Raw genomic sequence first — 25,717 nt, forward strand, 5'->3', positions numbered from 1 at the left:
GAGATATGTTCCTTCTATTCCCAGTCTCTGTAGGACTTTTATCATAAAGAGATGTTGGATTTTGTCAAACACTTTCCCTGCATCTAATGAGATGATCATGTGATTTTTGACCTTCAACCCATTTATATAATGTATTACATTTATAGATTTGCAGATATTGAACCATCCCTGCATCTCTGGGATAAAGCCTACTTGGTCAGGATGAATGATCTTTTTGATATATTCTTGTATTCTGTTTGCCAATATTTTGTTGAGAATCTTTGTATCTATGTTCATGAGGGAGATTGGTCTGTAATTTTGTTTTTTGTTCTATATTTGCCTTGTTTTGGTATCAAGGTGATGATGGCTTCATAGAAGGAGTTTGGTAGAATTCCCTCTTTTTCTAATTCCTGGAAAAGCTTAAGAAACAATGGTGTTAGGTCTTCCTTGAAGGTTTGGTAAAATTCAGCAGTGAATCCATCTGGGCCTGGGCTTTTTTTAGTTGGAAGATTATTGATAACTGTTCGGATCTCCATGCTTGTTATAGGTCTATTTAAGTGATTAATCTCATCTTGATATAATTTAGGTAGGTCATATAGATCAAGGAAATCATCCATTTCTTTCAGATTTTCATACTTTGTAGAGAATATGCTTTTAAAGTAAGTCCCTATGGTTTTTTGAATTTCTCTGGAATCTGTTGTGATGTTACCTCTTTCATCTCTGATTTTATTAATTTGTGTCTCTTCTCTCTTTCTGTTGGTCAGATTTGCTAGGGGTTTATCAATTTTGTTTATCCTTTCAAAGAACCAACTCTTTGTTTCATAATTCTTTGGATTTTTTTTTTGTTTGTTTGTTTCTATTTCATTAATTTCTGCCCTAATCTTTATTATTTCTTCCTGTCTACTGATTTTTGGTTTACCTTGTTCTTCTTTTTCCAAGGCTTTAAGGTGAAGCATTAGGTCGTTTACTTGAGACTTTTCTAGTTTCTTAATATAGGCACTTAAGGCTATAAATTTACCTCTTAGAACTGCCTTCATTGTGTCCCAGAGATTTTGGTATGTTGTGTTCTCATTATTGTTTGACTCTATAATTTTTTTTTGATTTCCTTCTTGATTTCTTCATTGACCCATTCATCATTTAGTAGTGTATTGTTTAATTTCCATGATTTTGTGTATGCTCTATAGCCTTTCTTGCAACTGATTTGTAGTTTAATTCCATTGTGGTCAGATAGAATGCAAGGAATTATTTCAATTTTCCTGAATTTGTTAAGATTTGCTTTGTGTCCTAATATATGGTCTATTTTAGAGAATGTTCCATGTGCTACTTAATAGAATGTATATTCCGCAGCATTTGGATGAAATGTCCTGTATATATCTGTTAGGTTCATTCCTTCTATGACCTCATTTAGTCCAGATGCCTCTCTGTTTATTTTTTCTTGGGATGACCTGTCAATTGATGAGAGTGGGGTGTTGAAGTCACACACTACCACTGTGTTTTGTGTTATCTGTGACCTTAATTCTAATAGTGTTTGTTTGATGAATTTGGGAGCCCCCATGTTAGGTGCATATATGTTTAGGATTGTAATGTCCTCCTGTTGGAGTGTGCCCTTAATCAATATAAAGTGACCTTCCTTATCTTTTTTGACTAACGCTAGACTGAAGTCTACCTTGTCAGATATTAGGATAGCAACCCCTGCTTATTTTCTAGGCCCATTTGCTTGAAACACCTCTTTCCAACCTTTCACCCTAAGATAATGTGCATCCTTTGTAGAAAGGTGAGTTTCTTGGAGGCAACAAATTGAAGGAACCTGCTTTTTAACCCAGTCTGCAAACCTCTGTCTTTTGGTTGTGGCATTGAGGCCATTGATATTAAGAGATATTATTGAAAGGTGTGTATTTATGTTTGCTTTTTTTTTTTTTTTTGTGGTTCCGGTTCTACCTTTGCTCTCTTGTGTTTACTAGTATTTGAGTACTGTTTGTTTTTTCCAGGTTCCTTATATGTGTGCTTTTCTTTCTCTTCAGCATGGAGGATTCTTTCAAGTATTTTCTATAGTGCTTGTTTTGTCTTCAAATATTTCTTTAACCTGCTTTTGTCATGGAATGTCCTTATTTCTCCGTCTATTTGAATGGATAGCTTTGCAGGATAAAGTAACCTTGGTTTTCAGTTGTTATCTTGCAGAACTTGGAATACATCACTCCAAGCCCTTCTGGCTTTTAAAGTTTGTGTTGAATAATCTGCTGTAATCCTGATGGGCTTGCCTTTGTAGGTAACTTGATTTTTCTCTATAACTGCTTTCAATATTTTTTCTTTGGTTTGTGTGTTTGGTAGTTTGATTATAATATGGCGAGGAGAGGTTCTTCCTGGGTTTTGTCTGGCTGGGGTTCTAAAGGCTTCCTATATCTGCATTGGCACCTCTTTCCCAATTTGTGGGAAGTTTTCTTCTATGATTTTGTTGAAGACACATACTGTGCCTTTGGAGTGTTCTTCTCCTTTTACTATGCCCTAATTCTTATATTTGATCTTTTCATGGTGTCCCAAATATCTTGATATCCCCACTCATGCTTTTCTATAAGTTTGTCTTTCTCTTTGTTGGCCTATATTAGATCTGCCACCTGGTCTTCTAGCTTAGATATTCTGTCCTCTCCTTCATGCATTCTACTGGTGAAATTTTCTACAGAGTTTTTTATTTCATTAACTGTGTTCTTCATTGCTAGTAATTCTGACTGGTTTTTCTTTATTATTTCTGTTTCCTTATTTATGTCTTGTATTGCCTTATTTATTCCATGAAATTGGTGTCCTGCATCTTCTTTGATTTCCTCTTTAATTTCTTCCTTGATTCCTTTGATTTGTTCTTTGACTTCTTTGAACATATTTACAATCATTCTTTTGAAATCTTTCTCAAGCATTTCCTCTAACTTGTTCTCACTGGAGGTCATTTCTGATGCATTAATACTGTTAGGTGGATTTATATCGTTTTGCTTTTTTGTGTTTCTTGTGTTATAAAGTATATATTTTTGCATCTTGGATTAAGTTAATGCTTGGATTTTCTAGCTAGCTAGGTATTCTTAGCTGTATCAATTGATTTGATGTTATATATCTTCAGGATAGGAGCTTAAGGTGTTATATGTGGCTCTTAAGACTCTCAGAGTATCTACAAAGGTATTCCTAGGGGTTGAGTTTCCTTGCTATGGAAGTATTCTACTAGGCTGATTGGAATAAAACATAGGTAGATTCTAAAATTGAACTAAACACTGTACACATTCAATCAAATACAGCACCGAATATTTATGCAAGAGTAGTTATTATAACAACCAGATCCTCTATCAACAAAGAGGTTAAGATTTCTGGTCTGTTGAGGGATCCAAGTCAGCTTGTGACCAAGTGAGACCTTTCCCTGATACAATCAATCCCAGTTACCTTTTTGGATGGTTTTGGTGTCAGTCAAGTTGTTGGCTGGGTCGTTGGGCTGCTGTCCTGATTTCTGGAGCTGGGCACTGGCTTTTCCTGTGGGGCAAACCGAGGCTGACAACTGTGGCCCTGCAGATCGGCGCCCCCACTGCTGGGACCGCTACTGCTGCTGGTGAAGCTGCCACTGCTGTGTCTGTCGCTGCTGCCTCTGAAGCTGCCACTACTGGATCCGCCACTGCTGGGGCCAGTATTGCAGGTGGCAGAGCTGCTGATGTTGCTGCTAGACCCTGCTCCTGCTTGGGTCCCACTATTGGCTCGAGTTGGCGTGGCCGGTCCCGGGCTGCTGCTCTGTTCGCTGGAGCTGGGCTCAGGCGGTGGGGGAGGGGAGGGAGCCGCAGCTGCTCTGGTTCTCTCGCTGCTCCATGTGTTCTTCTACTGCGCATTCTGCTCCTCCGTTGCTCACTGTCGCTCTCCCTTCACGGTTCCTGAGTTGCGGAGAGCGCCGTGTGAGGGGAAGCTCCCGCACCTGGCTTTTCCTGTGGCTCAAGCCAAGCCTGGTGGCTTTCTGGTTCACCTGCCAGGGCTGCTTTTGCCGGCCTGTGCGGGCTCTGGATGCTCTGGATCTCTTCTACTTCACCCCTGCTGTTTCAATTTCCTATACACCTCACTTTTTAGTAAAAGTGTGTATTTTGCTGAGTTTTTTTTTGGTCTTTTTCCCCCCTAGGCTGCTTTGGCGCGGTACCTACGCTGCCATCTTAACCGGAACTTCTCCCCAACCCCTTTCTTGACTATTTCCTGACATCAGGATCCTGGCTTCCAGCTGTGCCTTCATTACCAAGGAGCCACACCCCCAGGCAGCTGCAGGAGCCCCTAGAGGAAGCTTTTACCTGACCAGAGCTGGAGTGGCACCTCCACTCCACCCCTGCAAAGACCATCTTCCCTAACACGTTCGTGTGTTCGCCTTTAGGGACCAGCTTCAGGGAAGGTTCATTTGAGCTGGTGTGGCATCAGAACCATCATAACAGCAGGCTTTCGGTGGCATCTGAGTCCACATGAAGTCTGAATAGCAGCGATCTTGACAGTAAGCTCTGGTTGCCCTCAGACTGTTCCTGACTCTACCAATAAAGAAATATCACTGAGGTCGTGCCACGGACACACCTTTAATCCCAGCACTCTGGAGGCAAAGGTAGGAGGATCACCGTGGGGCCACCCTGAGACTACATAGTGCATTCTAGGTCAGCCTCGGCTAGAGCGAGACCCTATCTGGAAAAACCAAGAAAGAAAGAAAGAAATACTACTGAGCCCTTGCTACAAAACTTCAGCAGAAGGTCGGCGGCCACACTTGCTCTTTGGAGGGCGAGAGGATACTGATCTGCCTGATTCCTCGTCAGCTAGTTGACATTGCAGTGACTGCCTATGGACGGCATGGGGTCCAGAACTTGGTTTGGGATGGGATGCATCGAATGCATGGAGGTGACACATAAATCTAGGGAACATTGATCTGGAATTCTGCTCCTGTCATTCTCTTGTGTCTTGCACATGTGCTAAGTCCTGGAGACAGAATGATTTTGATGGAGAGCTTGTCCTCACCAACAGGTGTGTCCCCTGACTAAGTAGACTAGTGCAGCTGGTGGCAGGAAGTGGGCACAGACTTCACCCCCAAATCCAAGACAAGCATCTCAGCCTGAATGTCACGAACAAGTTCCTTGCACACAGGACTTCTGTGAGCTTTACTAGTTGGTGTCCATGGAGGGGGACATCTCAAAGTCACAGTGGTCAAGAGCAGCCCTGGAATTTAGTAGTGGGCAAGCAGAAGAGAGGTAGAGCGTCTGAACTGGATCAGCCCCGAGAGTTGGTAGAAGGCTGCTCTCTACCCCAGGGTTATGGGGGCGGTGTGTGTCATGCCCTCCATCTGGGCTGTGAGGAAGATGGAATGGAACAATCAAGACAGAGTTCCAGACAGGACTTTCTGCTCATCCTCGGGGGCCTATCTGGAGCCAACCCTCCATCCTGAAGGAGCTCAGGAGGGCCACCAGTCCCCTTACCCTGGACTCTCTGGGAGTGGACATTGCCAGGAGATGCCATCCTCCTGCCTTTAGGGACCTGGGGCTGACAGTTCCTGAATCAAAGAGCTGCAGGGAGCCTGGATCCAAAACCAGAGAACCAGGCTCAAGCTGTCTCCCTCAATGCAGGCTCTCTTCTCTTGCCATATCTGAGCAGAGTCCCCAAAAATGGGCCAAAGGGAAGAGGGAGAAGCCAGGTCACTACCAGGATCACCAGACAAAATTCTAGCGATTTAGTTTAACAACCTTAATTGGCTTCATTTTCCATTCCTGAATCAGGAAACATTTCTTTCCATAGGATGGGCTGGGCAAAGGAGGTTGTTTTACAGACAAGGGGCAATCAGAGTAGAAACAACCAAACCACACTGGTTTCCTCAAAGTTGCTTCACTGTATGGTGGGGACAGGGAGATAGAATAACAGAAAACATAATGGATTGGTTGACATGTTAATTTTTGTTTGTTTTGTTCTTTTGAGGCAGAGTAGGCTCTCCTGGAGCTCCCTCTGTAGTCCCAGGCTGTCCTCACATTCACAGTGGTCCCCCTGCCTCAGCCTCCCGAGTGCACCACCAGGCCCTGCTCATGTTGCTTGTCATGAAGGCTGAAGCCACCCTGCTCACGAGATCTGGCTGTTATCTCTCTAGTCCTGATTTCTCAGATGGTCAGATAAATAAAAAGATTAGCTTTGGAGCCCAGTGTGGTGGTGCATGTCTTTAAGCCCAGCAGAGGTAAGAGGATCACTGTGAGTTCGAGGCCACCCTGAGACTGCATAGTCAATTCCAGGTCAGCCTGAGCTAGAGTGAGATCCTACCTCGGTAAATCAAAAAAAAAAAAAAAAAAAAGAGAGAGAGAGAAAGAGAGATTTATTTCTATTTGGTATTGTGGGTGGAATTTTTATTTGAGACTTGGTCTATGGGAATGAGTGCAGGAGCCTTTACCAAAGCAATGGCTTCTGGTAAAGCCTGTATTTGTGTGGTCAGATGTGCGGTGGTCAGAGGACAGCAGGTGTCCAGCGCACTGCTCACCCTCCTGGGTTCTCTGTCTCCCTTACTGATTCTGAAGCTTGCTGTTAAACACCTCAGATTCTCCACTCTCTGCCCCCCCCCCCACAGGACTGGAGTTACAGATGTGCATGGGCATGCCCAGCTGTTTACATGGGTTCTGTAAATTCAAATTTAGGTGGTCTCAGGTCCCCTCGGGTCCTCACGCTAGCAAAGGAAGTGAAGGAAGGAAGAGAAAGCACACTTCACTGCTGAGCCATCTCTCCAGCCCAGCTGTTTTTCTTTCCCCTTGCGATGTGTCCCAGACTGTCTTGAACTCACTATGTAGCCCGTGCTGGCCTTGAACTTGAGGTCCTTCCCAGGGCTGAGGATTATAGGCATGCACTTCTGTGTGCAGCTTTATGTGTTAAAAGTGGCCAGGCCTAGCAGAGCATAGTGGTGCATGACTTTAGTCCCAGTACTCAGGAGGCAGAGTTAGGAGGATTGCCATGAGTTTGAGGCTATCCTTGGGACTACAGAGCAAATTCCAGGTCAGCCTGGGCTAGAGCAAGACCCTACCTAGAAAAGCAAAAAAAAACAAACAAACAAACAAACAAAAATGGCCAGGCCTTCTCTGCCCTTGGCTATGCTTCCTTCCTGTCTGGTCTGTCTTCAGATCCACAGCTTTATGTGCTTTATTTATTTATTTTTTGTTGTTGTTGGGTGACCTGGAATTCACTATGTAGTCTCAGGATGGCATTGAACTCAGAGTGATCCTCCTACCTCTGCCTCCCAAGGGATTAAAGGCGTGTACCACCACTCACTAGCTTTATGTATTTTAATATGCATTTGGTGTGGAGGGTTGAATTCATGTGTTGCAAAGAAAGACTGAAGAACTATCACTGACTGGAGACTGAGGAAACATCACAAAATATGATGGTACCTGAGACAGGAAAATGACAGTGGGGACAAATTAACTGAATTCCTAGTTTTGATCAGTGGTTATTTTGTAATGAGGTCATCAGGGTCCAGGAAAGTCCTTGAACCCCAAGACCCTAGGTTCAAAGAATTGAGTAAAAAAAACTGAGAAGAGCCGGGCGTGGTGGCGCACGCCTTTAATCCCAGCACTCGGGAGGCAGAGGTAGGAGGATTGCCGAGAGTTCGAGGCCACCCTGAGACTACATAGTGAATTCCAGGTCAGCCTGAGCCAGAGTGAGACCCTACCTCAAAAAACCAAAAAAAAAAAAACAAAAAAAAAACAAAAGAAAGAAAGAAAGAAAAAGAAAAAAACTGAGAAGAGCCTGGCGTGGTAGCACATGCCTTTAATTCCAGCACTTGGGAGGCAGAGGTAGGAGGATCACAGTGAATTCAAGGCCACCCTAACACTACATAGTGAATTCCAGGTCAGCCTGGACTAGAGTGAAACCTTACCTTGAAAAACCAAAAAAAAAAAAAAAAAAGCCTGGAGAGATGGCTTAGCAGTTAAGTCATATGTCTGCGAAGCCTAAAGACCCGGGTTTGATTCTCCAGATCTCACATAAACCACATGCACATGGTGGCGCATGTGTCTAAAGTTTGTCTACAGTGGTTAGAGGCCCTGGCATGCACCCATTCTCATTCTATATCTCTCCCTTTCTGTCTCTAATAAATAAATTTAAAAAAGAACCACGTGGAGAGTAAGGGCTAGCTCAATCTGGGTCCAGGCCCAGCCAGCTCAGGCACAGCAGAGGAAAACAACTCACCCACAACTGAAAGTTCCCAAGTGGTCAGAGAGCCTGCTCTGCCCTTGCAAAGGTATTTATAACCTAACAGTGGTGGGCTGTCTTCCAGCTCAGGTGAATGAGAGAGACAGCTGGCTGGTTAGGGATAGGGCTGTCTCAGGAAGAGGTTAGCCCTGACACCAAGTTCTGGGGGCTGCACTTTTGACCAACCACAATGTTTAGTCCTGCAAAAGATCTCCCTACCAGGAGGGGCCATTGTTTGTGGAAAAACAGGTCTAGGGAACTAGGCAAGAGATAAAACTTCAGCTCATCTTTGATTTCTAGCAAGTGCAAACTCTCCTACCTTTTTCACTTTCAGGGGTCCAGTCACCCTAACTGCCCTCCCTCTCAATTTGGCACGCTGGCAGTCAGGGAAGTGGGGTGTGTGTAGAGACTGTCTGCAACTCTTCTGTAGGTTCAAAATTACGTCATCCTAAAAGTGTGAACTTTTCTTCATGAAAACAAAGGAGGTATCTAGTTGATGATCTTTTCTCTGCTGTTTTATTCCTCTGCCTTCCTTCATTCTCACTAGATGTGACACCAGCATGCCACCCAGATCCCTGGGCAGAGGTCCACAGAGGCCAAGGGGAGGCCTGGAGCCAAAGACAGCTGCCGTTCTCTTTTTGAGGGCTGCATGTTGAGCTCCCAGGGCCAGGGCCTTTGTCTGCTTTGTGTCCCCCACTATGACCCCGCACCTAGCTGGCAGAAACTGTTCTGCCTCATGCAGGCTGTGTGAACTGTTCTCGCTCTGCCAACAAGCATAACGTTTTTGACCCATGTTCCATAGCATGGCTGTCTGTTCTCTAGCAGAGATACATCTGGATACATGTCTATGTGGTGCAGGAACGGGGTGGGTTCTCCAACGCCACCTTTGTGTGGCAGTGGCAGACACTCCAGAAATGGAGGCTCTCAGACTTGACTTGAGTCTCCTCTCCCCCCGCTTTGTGGTTGTGCCTCAGTTTTCTCATTCTTCACATGGGGATGAAGGGCATCCACCTCACCGTGCAGTTTGGAGAAGTGGGTGAAGTTAACTGCAGCTAGACCGCAGCCAGTGCTCGGAAGGTGAGCTGCAGCCGCACCTGGGAAAGGAGACTGCCTCAAACTCAAAGGACGTTCTCTCCGAAAATTAAAGGGAATAAACCAAATTATGGTCTAGCACTCATGAAAAATGTTTGGAAGTTGAACGGAGAGGAGATATATAGTTTAAGGCTGCTGTCAATTCCCTGGATGCATTTTCTTTTTTCGTGATAGGGTCTCACTCTAGCCCAGGCTGACCTGGAATTCACTCTGTAGTCTCAGGGTGGCCTCAAACTCACAGTGATCCTCCTACCTCCTACCTCTGCTGGGATTAAAGGCATGCGTGCGCCACCACACCCAGCTACCCTGGATGATTTTTGAGTACTGAAGTCAGGGCCCCTGGTCCTGGTTTAGGGCCTCTTTAAGCAGGGAGGAAATTTCCCCTTGGCTTCCACCGGCAGCACTGCAGGTTACTTTGTGACTCTGCCGGCAGAGGGCGCCCCCTGTTGATCACTAGTGGTAGGTGGGCGGGGTGGGGCTTCTGGCAGACAGGTTGACAAGGGAAGAGAGGAGGAGGAAGGTAACAGGAGGAATCACTGTGAAGACTCCTGAGCTGCATGCTCAAGGTCAGCGGACCTGCAGGCATGTGCAAGAGCTTCACAGACAGACTAGAGTGGTGTTCACACGGTGATGCCAGGCTCATGCCAGGAGCTGGGATGGAGAGAGCTGAGCGTTGAGGTACAGGCGGAACTGGATGCCAAGGAAAATGACAGCCCAGCATGTACAACAGGATTGGAAGGAAGGGGTGCGGGTGTCATTTCCACAGATCACTCTGGGACAAAGGAGAGGGAGAAGGAACCCCCAAAAGGAAACGGAAGGGGTTATTTATATGGGGGTTCGAGCTGAGCAGGCAAAACCAAGAGCTGTTCAGAGCAATATTAAAATAGAGCTAATAGCCGGGTGTGGTGGTGCACTTGGGAGGTTGAGGTAGGAGGATCACTGTGAGTTCGAGGCCAGCCTGGAGCTGCAGTGTGAATTCCCGGTCAGCTGGGGCTACAGCAAGACACTGCCTCAAAACAAAAATAAAAAAGAGTGGGGTGGGGGAGGGGCTGGAGAGATGCCTTAGCAGTTAAGGCGCTGGACTGCAAAGTCTAACCTGGGTTCAATTCCCCAGTACCCACAGAAAACCAGATGTATAAAGTGACACATGCAGCTGGAGTTCATTTGCAGCAGCTGGAGGCCCAGGCATGCCCATTCTCTCTGTCTATCCTCTATCTCTCTCTCTCTGCTTACAAATAAGTAAATAAATAAGCTAGGTTGGTTGGCCAGTAAGTAGAGGAATCAGCCTATCTACCTCCCCAGCCCTGGGCTAACAAGCGAGCATCATAATGCCCAGCTTTTAAAATGTGGGTTCTGGAGAATGGGTTCAGGTCTTTGTGCTTCACTGATGGAGCAATCTCCCCAGCCCATTTGGGGCGGTATAGGAGACAAAGTCTCATTCACCCCAAGCTGGTCTTGAACTTCTGATTCTCCTTCTTTTGCTTCCTCAGTGCTGGATTTACACATGTGCACTACCGTGTCATTTTCATGCAGTGTTGGGGGTCAAACCCAGTGCCAGTGTTTTGTGCATGCTAAGCAAGTACTCTACCAACTGGGATATATCCACAGCTCTTAATTTGAAAACTTAAGCATTCAAAGCTTCTCTGTGGTTACGGAGTCATTGTTCATGTCTGTTACCTTTATTTCCGCAAATGCCTATAAGCGCCTTAGAAGCAGGAAGTGAATCTGCTGCCGTTTTTCACTCCCAGTTGTGCCCATCATGCTAAGGGTGCAGTAACAAGAGACTCCAGTGTGCTGGGCAGTGGTGAGAGGTGCCATGCAGCAGTGCCAAGCATAGGTGAAAATGCCCTCATGACATTGTAGATGGGAGACTGGAGAGACGAAGATACCACAGTGCCATGGTACAGAGCTCTGGAACGTGAGTTGGGTGAGAGAAAAAAATAAAGTCATCAGGCAGGTGGCCGAGGAGCCATTTGTGAGAGGCCTGGCTTCTGCTTTGCCCCCAGCATTGATTGATGAGTCCTGCTGTGGGGTTGGAAGGAAACACAAGAAAAGCCATGAAAGGAGCTGGAATAATGGCTCCCCAGGCTGTGTGGAAGGGGCACCTAGAAATGAACTGAAATCAAAGCTCAGCTGGGAATAGCCGAGGTTTTCTGTTTCAGGACAGGCCAGCCAAAGACTGGAAAGGAATGAATTTCTACTTGTCAGGTGTTTTTAATATAGCACCCCTTTAACCTCAGAAAGCCCTGAGAGTCAGAAGAACTCACTCACTATGCCCATTACGTAAGAAGGCACTAAACTCAGAAACCCCAAGTGAGTCGGCCATGAGCGGCATGGAGCCAAACCTCAGCCTCTTGGAGCAGAGCGAGAGGAGGAGGTGGGGGCTGCAGTGTTCTGGGGACCAGTGAGTCTTCCCTTGGATCTTCAGTAAAACCAGGGAGGCTCCCTTGACAGAGGAGCCCCTGAGCTAGCTGCTGACAGGACAAAGCAGGGCAGATGCCTCCCCACTCACAGGCCTGGGTTCTCAGCACGGTGTGACCCACTAACAAACCACTCAGGGATTATGTGGGTTTATGTCTAAACCCATCTGTGGTGGTTTGAATAGAATAGATGGCTCCCAATATATTCAGTTGTTTATTTGTTTGTAGTTTGCATCTTTAGCCACCTGGCTGGAGGCAATGTCATTGGTGGATCTTAAGGTGTGGTGGTGGGTTTCAGATTTCAATCTAAAGATATGCAAAGTGTACCTAGCTGTAGTTCCTGAAGTGTGCTGTGCTGTGTGACTTTTTGGCTTTTGGCTTGTACTTCTCTCTCCCTGCTTGGTCCTGTGAAGACAGGCCAGTTTCTTCTGCTGTAATGGAACTTCCCCTGGATCTGTAGGCTTCAATAAATATCTCTTCCTCCATAACTGTGCCTGGTCTGGAAGTTCATCTCAGTGAACCTGAATCTGTCTGCTACACCATCCCTGAAAAACCTTTGCTAAGACCCACATCACAGTGCCCCTCCCACAGGGCGGCCACTTCATAATGGCGTCCAGCACATAATGGTCTCCATGACGCTGCCCTGGCAGCGCTAAGTGTCCTGGACTCAGAGGGGGCAGTGATCCCAGGCCAGGCACACAAGAAGCCAGCTGTGAGCTCAGAAGCCTGCAAATGTCCAGAGCCATGGGACTTGGGAAAGAAAGGGGGGAAGGAGCTCTGCAGGGGTCAGAGAGGAGGCTACTGGCCACAGCTCTCCTGCTGCCGTCTCCCTCCAGCCTGATGGCTTCAGCTGTCACCCCAAGATCCTACTCTGCTCCCCCTTGACAGATCCCAAAGGTAGGATGCTGGCTACTGTGTCAGCTCAGAATACTGGAAACATTCAAAATCCTGTTAGGTAGATTTCTGGCATATATAGTATATTATGATCTATAGTCACAGGGCTTCCTACTCCTATAAGAACAGGACCAGCACCTTGACTGACCTTTCCCGATCATAGGCTAGTGGGGCAGGGAAGGTCTAGTGAGGGGTCATGTGGAGTGGGAGGAACAAGGGTCAGAGCACAGCTAGGAAAGGGAGGGGCAGGGATGAGGAGGAAAGTGTAGGGAGGGCCAGGGGCGGGCAGGGCTTGAACACAGCTGGGCATCCTGGGTATGCAGCAATGCTCCTATCACCACACAGTGTAAGACCACTTAGTACAGCCATGGTCCCTTCTGCCAAGGCCCTGTGTAGGTAGGGAATATAACAATATTTGACTCTAGAATTATCTAGATAAGAGAATCTACCTCTTATTATTTTTTGGTTGTTTATATTTTTGAGGTAGTTTTCTCACTCTAGCCCAGACTGATCTGGAACCCACTCTGTAGCCCCAGGTTGACCTCAGGTTCACGGTGATCATCCTCCCTCTGCCTCCCAAGTGTGTGCCACCGTGCCTGGCTAGAGAATCTGCCTCTTAAAACAATGTAGAGATCATGATGAGCCCCTAGATGTGAAGCCTAAGAGATTTTTTTAAATTAAATTTAATTTTGTTTTCGAGGTAGGGTCTCACTCTATCCCAGGATGACCTGCAATTCACTATGGAGTCTCAGGGTAGCCTTGCTCATGGCGATCCTCCTACCTCTGCCTCCTGAGTGCTGGCATTAAAGGCGTGCGCCACCATGCCTGGCTCTAAGAGATGTTTGTAATCCCTCTGGGAAGATACTTGGTATGCAGAAGGTAAGTGAATATTATAGATAGATAGATAGATAGATAGATAGATAGATAGATAGATAGATAGATATTGTTTTGAAGCCTGGCGTAGTGGTACACACCTTTAATCCCAGCACTCAGGAGGCAGAGGTAGGAGAATTGCTTTCAGTTTAAGGCCATCTTTGAAACTATCCCCCACCCCCCGCCATACAAAAAAGAATATATTGTCTTGGAATGTATTATGGTGCAAATTACTTAGTATTTTTTCCTTTTGAAGGGAACTTGATTTCATCAATGATATGACTGAACTTACACATATAATTTATGAACCGCTTAGATCCACCATGTGATGCCATCACTGTTTTCTGTGTGCCATGGTGGCAGCTCTACCCCACTAGGCTCCACTCCAGGGGTCGAGGATCAGGATGGGGATGTGCGCAGCAATGTTACTAGTTATAAGTGTGTCTGTGTGTGACTAGTAATATTGGCTGCTTTAAGCAGTTAAGATTCTTTGGTCATTAATTACTGCTTTTAAGACAATTAAATACTTTCATTGATTTACTTGACAGAGAGCATAAGCACACTGCTGCAAATGAACTGCAGATGCATGTGCAACTTTGTGCATCTGGCTTTTACATGAGATCTGGGGACTTGAACCTGGAGCCGCAGGCTTGGCAAGCAAATGTCTTTAACCACTGTGCCATGTCCCCAACTGGAATCACAACTTATTTTTAAGGCAACTTCAATTATAAATGAATATACTGACCAAAGACTATTATTCTAGAAGAAAATGACCTCCCTCCAAGTCTGCTTCAGGCAGAACACAGATAATGACATAAAGATGTACTCAACATTTGTCTTGTCATTTTATTTGTTTAAATTATGTATTTATTTGAGAGAGAAAAAGAAGCAGAAAGAGAGAATGGGGCCTCCAGGGCCTCTATCCATTGCTAACGAATTCCAGACTCATGCACCATCTTGTGCAGCTGGCTTACATGGGTACTGGGGAATCAAACCTGGGTCCTTTAGTTTCTTAGGCAAGCTCCTTAACCACAAAGATATCCATCCCTGTCATCATTTTATTCTAGACTCTCATTTTAACAATCAGATAAGGAATAGTGGGACAATTTTGATGAAAAATATTCAGGTAAATATTCTCCATATATTTTCAATAATTTGTTTCATCTCTTTGAATCTCAATTAAATTTACTCATATATTTACAAGCTAATAATATTTTTAATATTTCATTTTTGTTTATTTATTTGAGAGATAGAAACAGATACACATATATAGAGAGAAAGAGAATGGGCACATCAGGGCCTCTAGCTACTATAAATGAATTCAAGACACATGTGTCACCTTGTGCATCTGGCCTATGTGGGTCCTGGGGAATCAAACCTGGGTCCTTAGGCTTCACAGGTAAGCACCTTAACCACTCAGTCATCTCTCCAGCCCTATTTACAAGGTACTATTATTTTTTTACTGTGAAAAGATGCCAAATACTTGATTCATGCATTTCCTAAAGAGATGATTCATACAATATTTACTGAAGGCTTTACAAAAATCATTTCTAGACAACTGGGCATGCTTTTAGCAGAAACCTAATAGTAGATATCATTGCAGAACATGTGTACTTACTTTCAAAACGTGGCGTTTTCACTATTGGCTACATGATCATTATAAAATTCAAAAATAAAAATAATGGCTGATGACCACATTACTTTCCATGTACCAAGTTTGTTTAACTAAAGAAAGAATCTTAGGCTGGATAGATGGCTTAAAATACTCTTGATAAAAAGCTAGGCATGGTGGCACATGCCTTTAGTCCTAGCACTTGGGAGGCAGAGGAAGGAGGACTGCCATGAGCTCAAGGCCACCCTGAGACTACATAGTGAATTTCAGGTCAGCCTGGGCTAAAACAAGACCCTACCTCAGAAAACAAAACAAAACAGAAAAATAATAATCCTGATATAAATGTACAGTATCTGGCAGTTTGTTTTAAATATATAATCTGTTTGATAAAAGTAACCGATGTTGGCTACAATTTGCTGAAAATAAATATGTGATTCCTTTAGGGTACTATAAGTAATGTTTTTCACCAGTCCCAAAATGATCCTGTTGTGTGCAGTTCAATTGTTTGTCTCCCAAGGACAGCAGTAAGGAAGTAACCATGGGGATGAGTCAGTGGTCAGTTTTGTTCTTAAGCACGTGCAATGACAGCACTAGATCCCCTGCAGACAGGTAAGGTTCTGCTGTTTTTTAAAAACTTTATTTATTTATTTATTTTAGAGGGAGAGCCAAAGAAAGAAAGAGAGAGAGAGAGAGAGCGAGGGAGAGAGAGAGAGGAGAGAGAGAGAGAGAGAGAATATATGGGTGTGCCAGGGCCTTCACTTGCTGCAAACAAACTCCAGAAGCATGCATCGCCATGTGCATCTGGCTTATGTGGGTCCTGGGGAATCAAACCTGGGTCTTTGACTTTGCAGGCAAGCACCTTAACCTCTAAGCCATCCCTCCCGCCCCAGGTTGTGCTTTTACTACCACGTTCACATTTAAGCAGTCATGTTGAGGTGTTCTTTAATTGATTATCCAATAATTAATGTAGTCCATCATTGTTGATATTATACTGCAGGATTGTTGGCAATTGAGATTATTGTGATAATTTACCTTTAGTGAGTAGATTAATAGCAGTTAACTGAAATATGGCTGTGGCTAATTGATAATGTGAGTGTACTGCAGGACATTTTCATGGATTTGATCCTCTGCAAACAGTCTACACATTATGTAATTTAAATCTTGTTTTTTGGTTTGATAGAGAGTCTCACTCTAGCCTAGGCTGATCTGAAACTCATTCTATAGTCCCAGTCTGACCTCAAATTCACAGTGATCCTCCAACCCCAGCCTCCACAGTGCTGGGATTAAAGGGGTGCATCACCATACCCAAAGTAGCTGGTCCACAGCCTTTGAGATTTCCCAAATAGCCTATCATTGTTGTAGGTGTGTTGGGATGATAGGTGCATGTACCACTTTTATGTTTGGATTTACAGGGGTGCTGGGGGGTCCAAACTCAAGTCAGCAATTTTTTTTGTTTGTTTCTTTTATTGTGAGTTCAAGACCAGCCTGAGAACATAAATTTCAGTTCAGCCTGGGCTAGAGTAAGATCCTACCTGGAAACACCACACACACACACACAAAATTACCACTTTAATTTTGTTTGGGTTTGCTTGCCTGAGAAGCTTAAGGACCCAGGTGCAATTCCCCAACACCCACATAAGCCAGATGTACAAGGTGGCCCATGCATCTGGAGTTCATTCACAGTGACTAGAGTCTCTGGCATACCAATTCTTGCTCTATATCTGCCTCTTGCTCTCTGTCTCTCAAATAAATAAATTACAAACCTATTTTAAAAAGAAAAACTAGTTGTATTTATCACGCTCACTACTTTTAGTATGTATAAACTTTTATTGACAACTTCCATAAATAAAACAATATACCTCCTTGTGTGGTGGTGCACAACTTTAATCCCAGCACTCAGGAGGCAGAGGTAGGAGGATCACCATGAGTTTGAGGATACCTTGAGACTAGAGTGAATTCCAGGTCAGCCTGAGCTAGAGCCAATCCCTACCACACAAAAAAGAATGCCCCCCCCCTGCAAAACAATATACCATGATTGTATTATTGTCTTTCTTGCTTGCTTGCTTCCTTCCTTCATTTCTTGAGGCAAGCCCAACAGACTGCCTTTTCTTTTTAATGCGAGAGAGAGAATTAGCATGCCAGGGCCTCTAGCCACTGCAAGTGAACTCTAGATACATGTGCCCCCTTCTGCACATGAACGACCTTGCATGCCTGCAACATTGTCTGGCTTATGAGGGACCTGGAGAGCCAAACATGAGTCCTTAGCCTTTGCAAGCAAGCACCTTAACTGCTCAGCCCTCTCTCCAGCCCCCTGCTTGTATTTCTTAAATGCTTTTACTTGCCTGGCGTGGTGGTGCACACATTTAATCCTAGCCTTCAGGAGACAGAAGTAGGAGAATCACTGTGAGTTCTAGCCCAGCTTTAGACTACACAGTGAATTCCAGGTCAGCTTGGGCTAAAATGAGACCCAACCTTGAAAATCCAAAAAAAAAAAAAAAAAAAAAAAAGAAAGTTAAAAATTTTTTTTGTAATCACACATTATTATACTAAGCAAATTTAATATCAATAATATGTAATGCCCAGTTAATTAGTAGTACTAATTTCACATAAACTGATTTGTGTTTGTTTTCTTTCTCAACTAAAAGAACCTAAGGAACAATCCAACTCAGTCATTTTAGGCTGGGCTTGTGAAGAATACATCCTGGGGAAAGGGCATTAGTAAAGTTGAATTTTGTTCTCTAAAAAGGTATTAAGTCTTGAGCTGTGGTATCTATAATGTGACCTTATTTGGAAATGGGGTCTTTGGCAGATCTACTCATGCTAAGATGAAGTTATACTGGTTTATGGTGGATCTTGAATGGTATGATTGGTGACTTTATAGGAAGTCAGACAGAGCCGGGTGTGGTGGTACACGCCTTTAATCCCAGAACTTGGAAGGTTGAGGTAGGAGGATCACTGTGAGTTCTAGGCCAGCCTGAGACTACATAGTTAATTCCAGGATAGTCTGGACCAGAGTGAGACCCTACCTCGAAAAACAAAGAAAAGAAAGTCAGACAGAACCGCAAAGAAAAAGTCCATGTGATAATGGAGGTATAGATTGGAGTTAATGTAGCTGTTAACCAGAGAGCACACTGGATTGTGGGTAAACACCAGGCAGGGGGGAAAGGAAGGGAGGGGAGAAGAGAAGGGAAAACGGAGGTGAAGGGAGTAGGGAAGGAAGAGAGAAGGGAAAGGAAGGGAAAAGGGAAGGGAAGGGAAGGGAGAAGGGAATAAAGTAAGAAGGGAACTGAAGGGGGAAGAGAAGGCAGGGGGACGGGAAGAGAATGGAGAAAGAAAGGCAGAGGGAAAGGAGAAGGGAAGGGAAGGAAGAAGAAAAGGGAAGTGAGATGAGAAGGGAAAGAGGAAGGGAAGAGAAGGGGGGAAGGGAAGGGAAGGGAAGGTAGAAGGGAAGAGAAGAGAAGGGAGAACAGTAGGTAGATGTGAAGGGAAGGCAGAAGGGAAGAGAACGGAGAAGGGAGGAGAAGTGAGTAGTAAGGGAAGGGAGAAGGGAAGAGAAGGGATAAAGGAAGAGAAGAAAGGGAAGTGAAGGGAGAGAGTATGGGAAGGGAAGGGAGGGGAAGGTGAAGGGAATGGAGAATCAAAGGGTAAGGGGAAGGGAAGGGAGGGAGAAGGGAAGGGAAGGGAAAGGAGGAATGAAGAGAAGAGAAGGGGAAGGGAAGGGAGAATGGAAGGGAGAAGGGACAAGGGAAGCAAGGGAGAAGAGAAGGGAAAGGAAGGGAATGGGGAAGGGAAAGAAGGAGAAAAGGGAAGAGAGAAGGGAAGGAAGAAGGGAGAGGGTAGTGAAGGGAGAAGCAAAGGGAAGGGAGAGGAGAAGAGAGAAGTAAAGGGGAAGGGAAATGGTAGGAAGGAGGATGGGCTTGGAAGGGGGAAGAGAATGGGAAGGGAAGGGAAGGCATAAGGGAAAAAGGAATAGAGAAGGGATGGGAATGGGAGAGAGAAGGGAAGGGAAGGCATCTTCTTTCCCTTTCCATCTTCCCTTTCCTTCCCTTCTCCACACATGAAAGATGTCATCACTTGGACCCACTAAAAGAGATGCTGTAGCCTGGACTCACTATTGAACTTGCCATAACTTTTATTCACCATTAATGATGCCATAGCCTGAGCCTGGAGTGGTGGTGCATGCCTTTAATCCCAGAAGCACTTGGGAGGCAGAGGTAGGAGGATCTCCATGAGTTTGAGGCCACCCTGAGACTACATAGTGAATTCCTGGTCAGCCTGAGCTAGAGTGAGACCCTACCTCAAAAAACAAACAAACAAAACAAATGCCATAACCTGGATTTACCCACTGGAGATAACATCACCTAGAAGCCCCATTGTAAATGCTATTGCCTAGCACCAAACATTAGTGAAACCTTTCCTGGACCAACCACGGAGAATGCCATCTCCTGGACTTACGATAAGAGATGCTTTTGCTTGGAGCCACCACTAGAAAGGCAATACCTGGTCCCACCATTAGATGTACCATTGTCTGGACCCACAGTTAGACACGCCATCTCCGAGCTCCCACTGTTAGGTATGCAGTGACCTGGACCCTCCACTAGATATGCTGCCACCTGGACTCTCCATTAGAGATACCGCCGCCTGCTCCCACCATTAGAAGTGCCATCGCCTGTCCCCACCCCTGGATATGCAATCACCTGGCCATCACAATTTGAGTTTCCATTGCCTGGACCTACCATGAGTAAATCCATCACCCAAACCCTCCATGAAAGATGCCATCACCTGGACCCAACATCAGATATGTCATCACCTGGACCTACCTTTACATATATCATGATTTGCACTCATATATAAGATGCCATCACATGAATCTAACTATTCTAAGTGCCATTACCTGGACCTACCATAAGAGATACATCACCTTTTACTACCATTCTTGCCTAGCCCTCAGCACTAGAGATGCCCTAGACTGGCCCCATCCTTAGAGCTGAAATACCTGGACCCACTACTACCTATGCCATTGTCTGCACACACCATTAGAGATGCCACCACCTTGAACCACCTTTCAAGATACCTTTGTCTGAATCCAGCATTTGAGATAACATCATCTGGACTTACACTGGAATTGCCTTCACCTGAGCTTAACCATTTAAATAAGCCATCATCTGACCCCCACCACTAGGGATGACATCACCTGGTGCCCACGGCTGGAGAGGACAGAAGAGAAGATCTTCAGCTGCCCTTCTTACTCAGCCAAAGGCTCATTGGGGATGCGTAGCAGCGCACTTCTGAGGGGACAGTGGAGCCATGTGAAGATGACAGGTATGTCACATAAAAGTGAGTTTTAAAACATATTTTACCTATCTGAGAGAAAGAGAGGGAGAAAGAGACGCAGAGAAAATGGGTGCTCAAGGGCCTCCAGCCACTGCAAACCTTGTGCATCTGGCCTTACGTGGGTACTAGGGAATCGAATTTGGGTAGTTAGACTCTTTGCAGGTAAGTGCCTTAAGTGGTGAGCAACCTCTGTAGTCCCTCAAAATAATTTTTAATGAAGTTCAATGTATAGTTGGTTTATAGATCAAGGATGTGACTGCAGACATCATAACTGCCATGGTTGTCACAGAAGAAAGCCTTGTCTGATTTTTGTGCCATTTTCGTAGTAAAGTGTACACCATTAGGCTCTGCAGGCAAGTGTGTTAACCACTCAGCAATCTCTCTAGCCCACCTTTTATTTATTTATTTTGAGGTAGGCTCTCACTCTAGCTCAGGCTGACCTGGAATTCACTATGTAGTCTCAGGGTGGCCTCAAATTCACAGTGATCCTCCTACCTCTGCCTCCCGAGTGCTGGGATTAAAGCTGTGCGCTCACGACTGCCATCCCCCCCCCCCGCCCGTAGTGTCTCACTGTAGCCCAGGCTGACCTAGAACTCACAGAGATCCTTCTGCCTCTGGTGCTGAGACTAAAGTCATGCACCACCACACCCAGTGAAGTATGCATATTTTTTTAAAAAATCAATTGAGCCGGGCGTGGTAGTGCACGCCTTTAATCCCAGCACTCGGGAGGCAGAGGTAGGTGGATCGCCGAGAGTTCGAGGCCACCCTGAGACTACATAGTGAATTCCAGGTCAGCCTGAGCCAGAGTGAGACCCTACCTTGAAAAACCAAAAAATAAAAAAAAAATTAAAAAAAAAATCAATTGAAATTTCTTTTAATTAAAAGACCAAGGGACAAGAAGCTTCTTTGTTACAGTACATTACATATGGCTCTTACATAGAGGAAAATAGACGTCAGGGAGTCAAATGTTCTTACCAGCACCCAAATCAAGTGAACAGAAGCAAGACTTTGTCTACTAACACTGAGATTGTAATTAATCTTTACATGCAATATATATTTGGTAGACTTAATCACTCAGTGAAATTACAGAATTGCAAAAGAAAATGTATAAAATCTGAACATAGTACTTAAAAGCTACACAGAAAAGGTCAACTCGATCTTTCAAGGTTTTAAAATATTAAGATTAGCATAAGATAAAGTTGAGTAAATGACTTTTCAAAATCATCTCCCATGTTGCTTCTGATCATTGGAGAAATGGAAATTAATCTGAAGAGTATGGAATATCCTTCAAACTCCTGGAGGACGGCTACCACTTTGGTCCCTTTTTCCTTCCGAAGCATATTTATAAGGCATCATTTTGAAACTACTGTTGAAAACATCCTAATTAAGCCTCTAACATCAGCAGCATATTTTTTACTACCACCACCACACTATTCATGTCCTAGGAGTGTCACCTTTTCCTGTACCAGGAGTGAAAGGTGTTTAGGATAAATGACTGTAAAACAAGAAGGGAAATCTGAGAAAGGGTCATTAAATCATTTCAAGCTGTTATACATCAAGGCCCAATATATTTTTTTCAGTGCTGATTTGGTGTGACACTTTTTGCTCTGTGTAATAAATGACTTACTCATTAAAAGATATTATCATGAACTAAAGACAGCACTTTCCTTTTAAATTAAAAACTTCCCACTGTGAATAGAGAATTGGAATATTTGAATGTTCTTTGGGTGACTTGAGATTAGTGTCATTGTAATTACGCATGGAGCTATTTCCTTTAAGCCTCTTACACTGCTACAGTTCTAAACTCATCTAGGGGAGCCTTCAAATAAATAAAGCATCTGAACTTTTCTCCCATAGATGGGTTCCCAGTACAGAAGGGCTTCCACTCATAGAGCTGCCACTTTAATGAAGAGTTTGGAGCGATGATGCCCCCAACTCATAGTCCTTTCATACAACAGTCTGGACAGGAGCAATACACTGTGCAGGAGAGCTGGCTGTCTCTGAGAATGAGGTTGATCGGTTGGAAATTTCTCTCTGGAGTTCCTCGACTTTTTTCTGAAGCTCTGCTCACTTAGCAAGAAGTTCTTTATATCTGCTATGAACAGGCTCCCGTGGCTGCTTCCGTGGGTTCCACCTTATGTAAATCCCACCCAGAGCTCTAGGTGGCGCATGCTGGCGACTGGATAAAGGACATGATTGGAGTAGCTCCCATAGAGAGGATTAGTGAAGTCTTCCAGCTGGCTATTGATGTAAGACCACAGTGAAACAGTCCTTTTAGGAAGATTCTCTTTTCCTCTCTGCTGTTCACTGTTACAAAGGAATGCTCCAAATAAACAGCTGTATAGGTGATCCAAAATAATAATGAGAGAATATTCGTTGAATTCATATGTGGTTGGAAACTGTATTGTCATTTGCCAGACACCATCAATAAATTGCAGGAAAACAGGTGATCTGTCTCATCTGCGTGGTTCTTATCTCCATGGCCAACTCTTAGTTGGAACCGATGTCCAAAGCTCAGCCACTCTTTCTCCACGAGAACTTCAAATCCTCGTGTGGTTCGGCAGTATCCATCCAACATGAGCATGGCTGGCGTGGTGAGCTGAGCTGTGCGATCCCAGCGGTCACTGCAGAGCACCACCACAGATTCTTCCCTGACTCCGCCTTGTCAGCAATCCTAAGAGCCCCTGCGAGAATGAGCTCAATATGTTCCAGCCAGTGAGTGGATTCCAAGTTAGACAACCAGTGAGTTTCCTCAACGTTGGGCGGGATACACAATCTCCTTAAGTTTCCGTAGTGATTCTCACATGAATATTGTGAATATCCAGAAAAACTAGTTCTGCATTTTGATAGGCATCTTCACTTTCATAACCTCCACCCTTTGCCTTATTTGCAACAGCACTAACACTTGGCCAGGCATCAAATATAAAGATTTTGTGTGACTGGGCATTGGAATCCATGCTAGCTTGAAGATATTTCTCATCTTCTTTGCTTCGCTTCCCACTTACTCCTACCATGGGCTGGCTGCATCTAGTGATTGTGGCTTGGCTTTCAGGGTGAATCCATGATAAAACTGGGATCCATCCCCTTGACCTGAAGGATGCCACTCTTTTCAATTCCTCATCAGGAATGTTTGCTGGCACCACCAAGAGAGCAGGATACATGTCACAAAGTTCATAGTGTTCATTTATCTTTGTTATTCTCCAGCTTTTATTTGGATTTCCCTGTCTTCTGTACTTTAAAGGAGAGTCATATAGTTTTCACCCATTTTCAGGGAATACTTCTTTTTTTCCCCCCCCCATCTTATTTGGGAATACTTCTTTATATTCAAAAGCAAAAAGAGGCAGGCTGTTGGAGATGGGAAATGCATATTTCATTAGATTCTCAAATATGGATCTCCTTGTTCGCCCCTCAGGCTTATGAGCAAATAGTAAATTCCTAATAGCCTTGCACACAGTTTCCAGTCCATATGAATTTTCACCTCGGCTAGAAGCACACCAATTTTTTCTACTCTACTAATCACTTCAAGTGAAGCATCTAGAACAAATGGGGGATCCCGTTCCATGCTCTTGAAATATAATCGGTAACTTGTGACAGTCAGCGTTCCTCGTACTGCAGCAGTGAAGGGATGTACATAAGTTACATCTTTGGCCATGTCTTCAATATTTTCTCCTGGCAGCAAGGTGGTTCTTCCATTTCTGCTAATTTGTTTGACTCCCTCAGGACCCTCAAATCAGGAGAAAAGTTGTCTGCTGAAGTTGAAATGGAATCTGATGATACAACAGAAGCTGATTTTGTATGCACCGAGTTCTCTGAATGAGAAGTGGAGGCAATTATGATTTTTGAGATGTTTTATCTTCACTTCAGATGATCTTCAAATGTCAATGGCTCTTAACATGTTAACTGGACAGCGAGTCTTCTCCATGGAGTGGCCGGGCAGCGGGGGTGACAGGCCGACCAGCCTGCGGCGGCTGCGGTCGGGAGGTGGAGCGTGGGGTCGCAGCCACAGTCAGGCCAGCGCCGGCCCAAGAGTGAAGTGGCCATGTTCCCCCAACACTGCCCCACCAAGTATGCATATTTTAAAGTACAATGAATCCATACAATACGCTCTTGCACTGTGGAAATTGCTAGCAAAGTCAAGTGCTTTGTGTGCAAGCATGTGGACCTGTGTTTGGATCCCCAGCACAAATGGATGTCAATTTTGGGCCTGGCAGCACTTACCTGTAATCCTAGCGTTCAAGTGGACTCCAGGGCAAGCTGGCTGGCTAGAGGAGCTGAATCGGTGAACTCTGTGATCAAAGATCCTGTGTCAATACATACGGTGGACAGCGATTGAGGAAAATAGCCAGTGTTGACTTCTGGCTTCCACATGCACGTGTATACACCCCACACGGGCTTACACACATGCAGACATACATACACACATATGAAAAATAAAAAATAAAACACGTCCCACACATATGATTTGAATGTGTGAGAGGCTCTTATGCAGTTTTAGAAATCTTTATCTTTATAGAGATTGGGCACACTTTGAGACTTATTTCCATGACTCCTAAAGTTACTGCAATTTATTAATTAGCAAATATTCTACTTACTTCATTTTCATTTCTCTTGTCTTGACTGAGAGTTTGGTTATGCATTTTGAACATATTTGATATGAGGTACAGAGATGGAAAAATGTAGTCTTACAGAAATTCCAGAGGACTACAGAAAATCTTCCTTTAGTGGAACCTGCCAGTATTGACCTTGCATTTTCAGAATGTTTTTAAAGACTTAAGTTGAACCATAAGTCAATTTGATTTCAATTTGCTTTTGGCATATTAAAACATTAATTTGGAAGTTTTTATTTTCTCCCTAAAATCAAGTTAATACTGATGGTCTGGTGCTAAGAGGCCGCTACAACTGTGAGACACTGGCAACATGTGGATCCGTGGGTGGAGGGCTGAGTCATGACACAGACTCTCCGCCTCCGCCTCCACCTCCACCACCTCCCCAGCCACAGTCAGCTTTGAAAAGGAACCCCAAACGTGGTGAGCATTATTTATTTGCAAGCAGAAAGATACAGATAGTGTATGTGTGTGCCAAGGCCTCCACACATGTGTCACTTGTGTATCTGGCTTTATGTGGGTACTGGTCATTATCATTTGCAGATAAGTGCCTTAACTGCAGAGTCACCTCTCCACCCACCATGGTGCAAATTTTAAATTTGCTATTGGCATTGAAACTCAATTTCATTATAATAAGAAAAGCTCATTCAAAAAGCTTTTTCTGTCTTTTTCCAAGACTTGACATGATATCTCTCAGTCTCCCATCCTTTCCTAGA

At 44.4% G+C, this 25,717-nt stretch overlaps 1 protein-coding gene across 1 annotated transcript; it reads right to left on the reverse strand.

Annotated features, from left to right (window-relative positions):
* Positions 1–22,344: 22,344 nt before the first annotated feature.
* On the reverse strand, positions 22,345–24,283 carry LOC101605152 (myotubularin-related protein 2). The gene is given in 8 exon segments (XM_045149512.1): positions 22,345–22,541; positions 22,544–22,855; positions 22,858–23,043; positions 23,046–23,160; positions 23,162–23,198; positions 23,200–23,890; positions 23,893–24,075; positions 24,078–24,283. Coding segments are annotated over 8 exon segments (1,734 nt in total). The 5' UTR covers positions 24,091–24,283.
* Positions 24,284–25,717: the final 1,434 nt, after the last annotated feature.

Source organism: Jaculus jaculus, chromosome 5 (genome assembly GCF_020740685.1).
Source record: "Jaculus jaculus isolate mJacJac1 chromosome 5, mJacJac1.mat.Y.cur, whole genome shotgun sequence".
In the NCBI taxonomy this organism is placed as follows: domain Eukaryota; kingdom Metazoa; phylum Chordata; class Mammalia; order Rodentia; family Dipodidae; genus Jaculus; species Jaculus jaculus.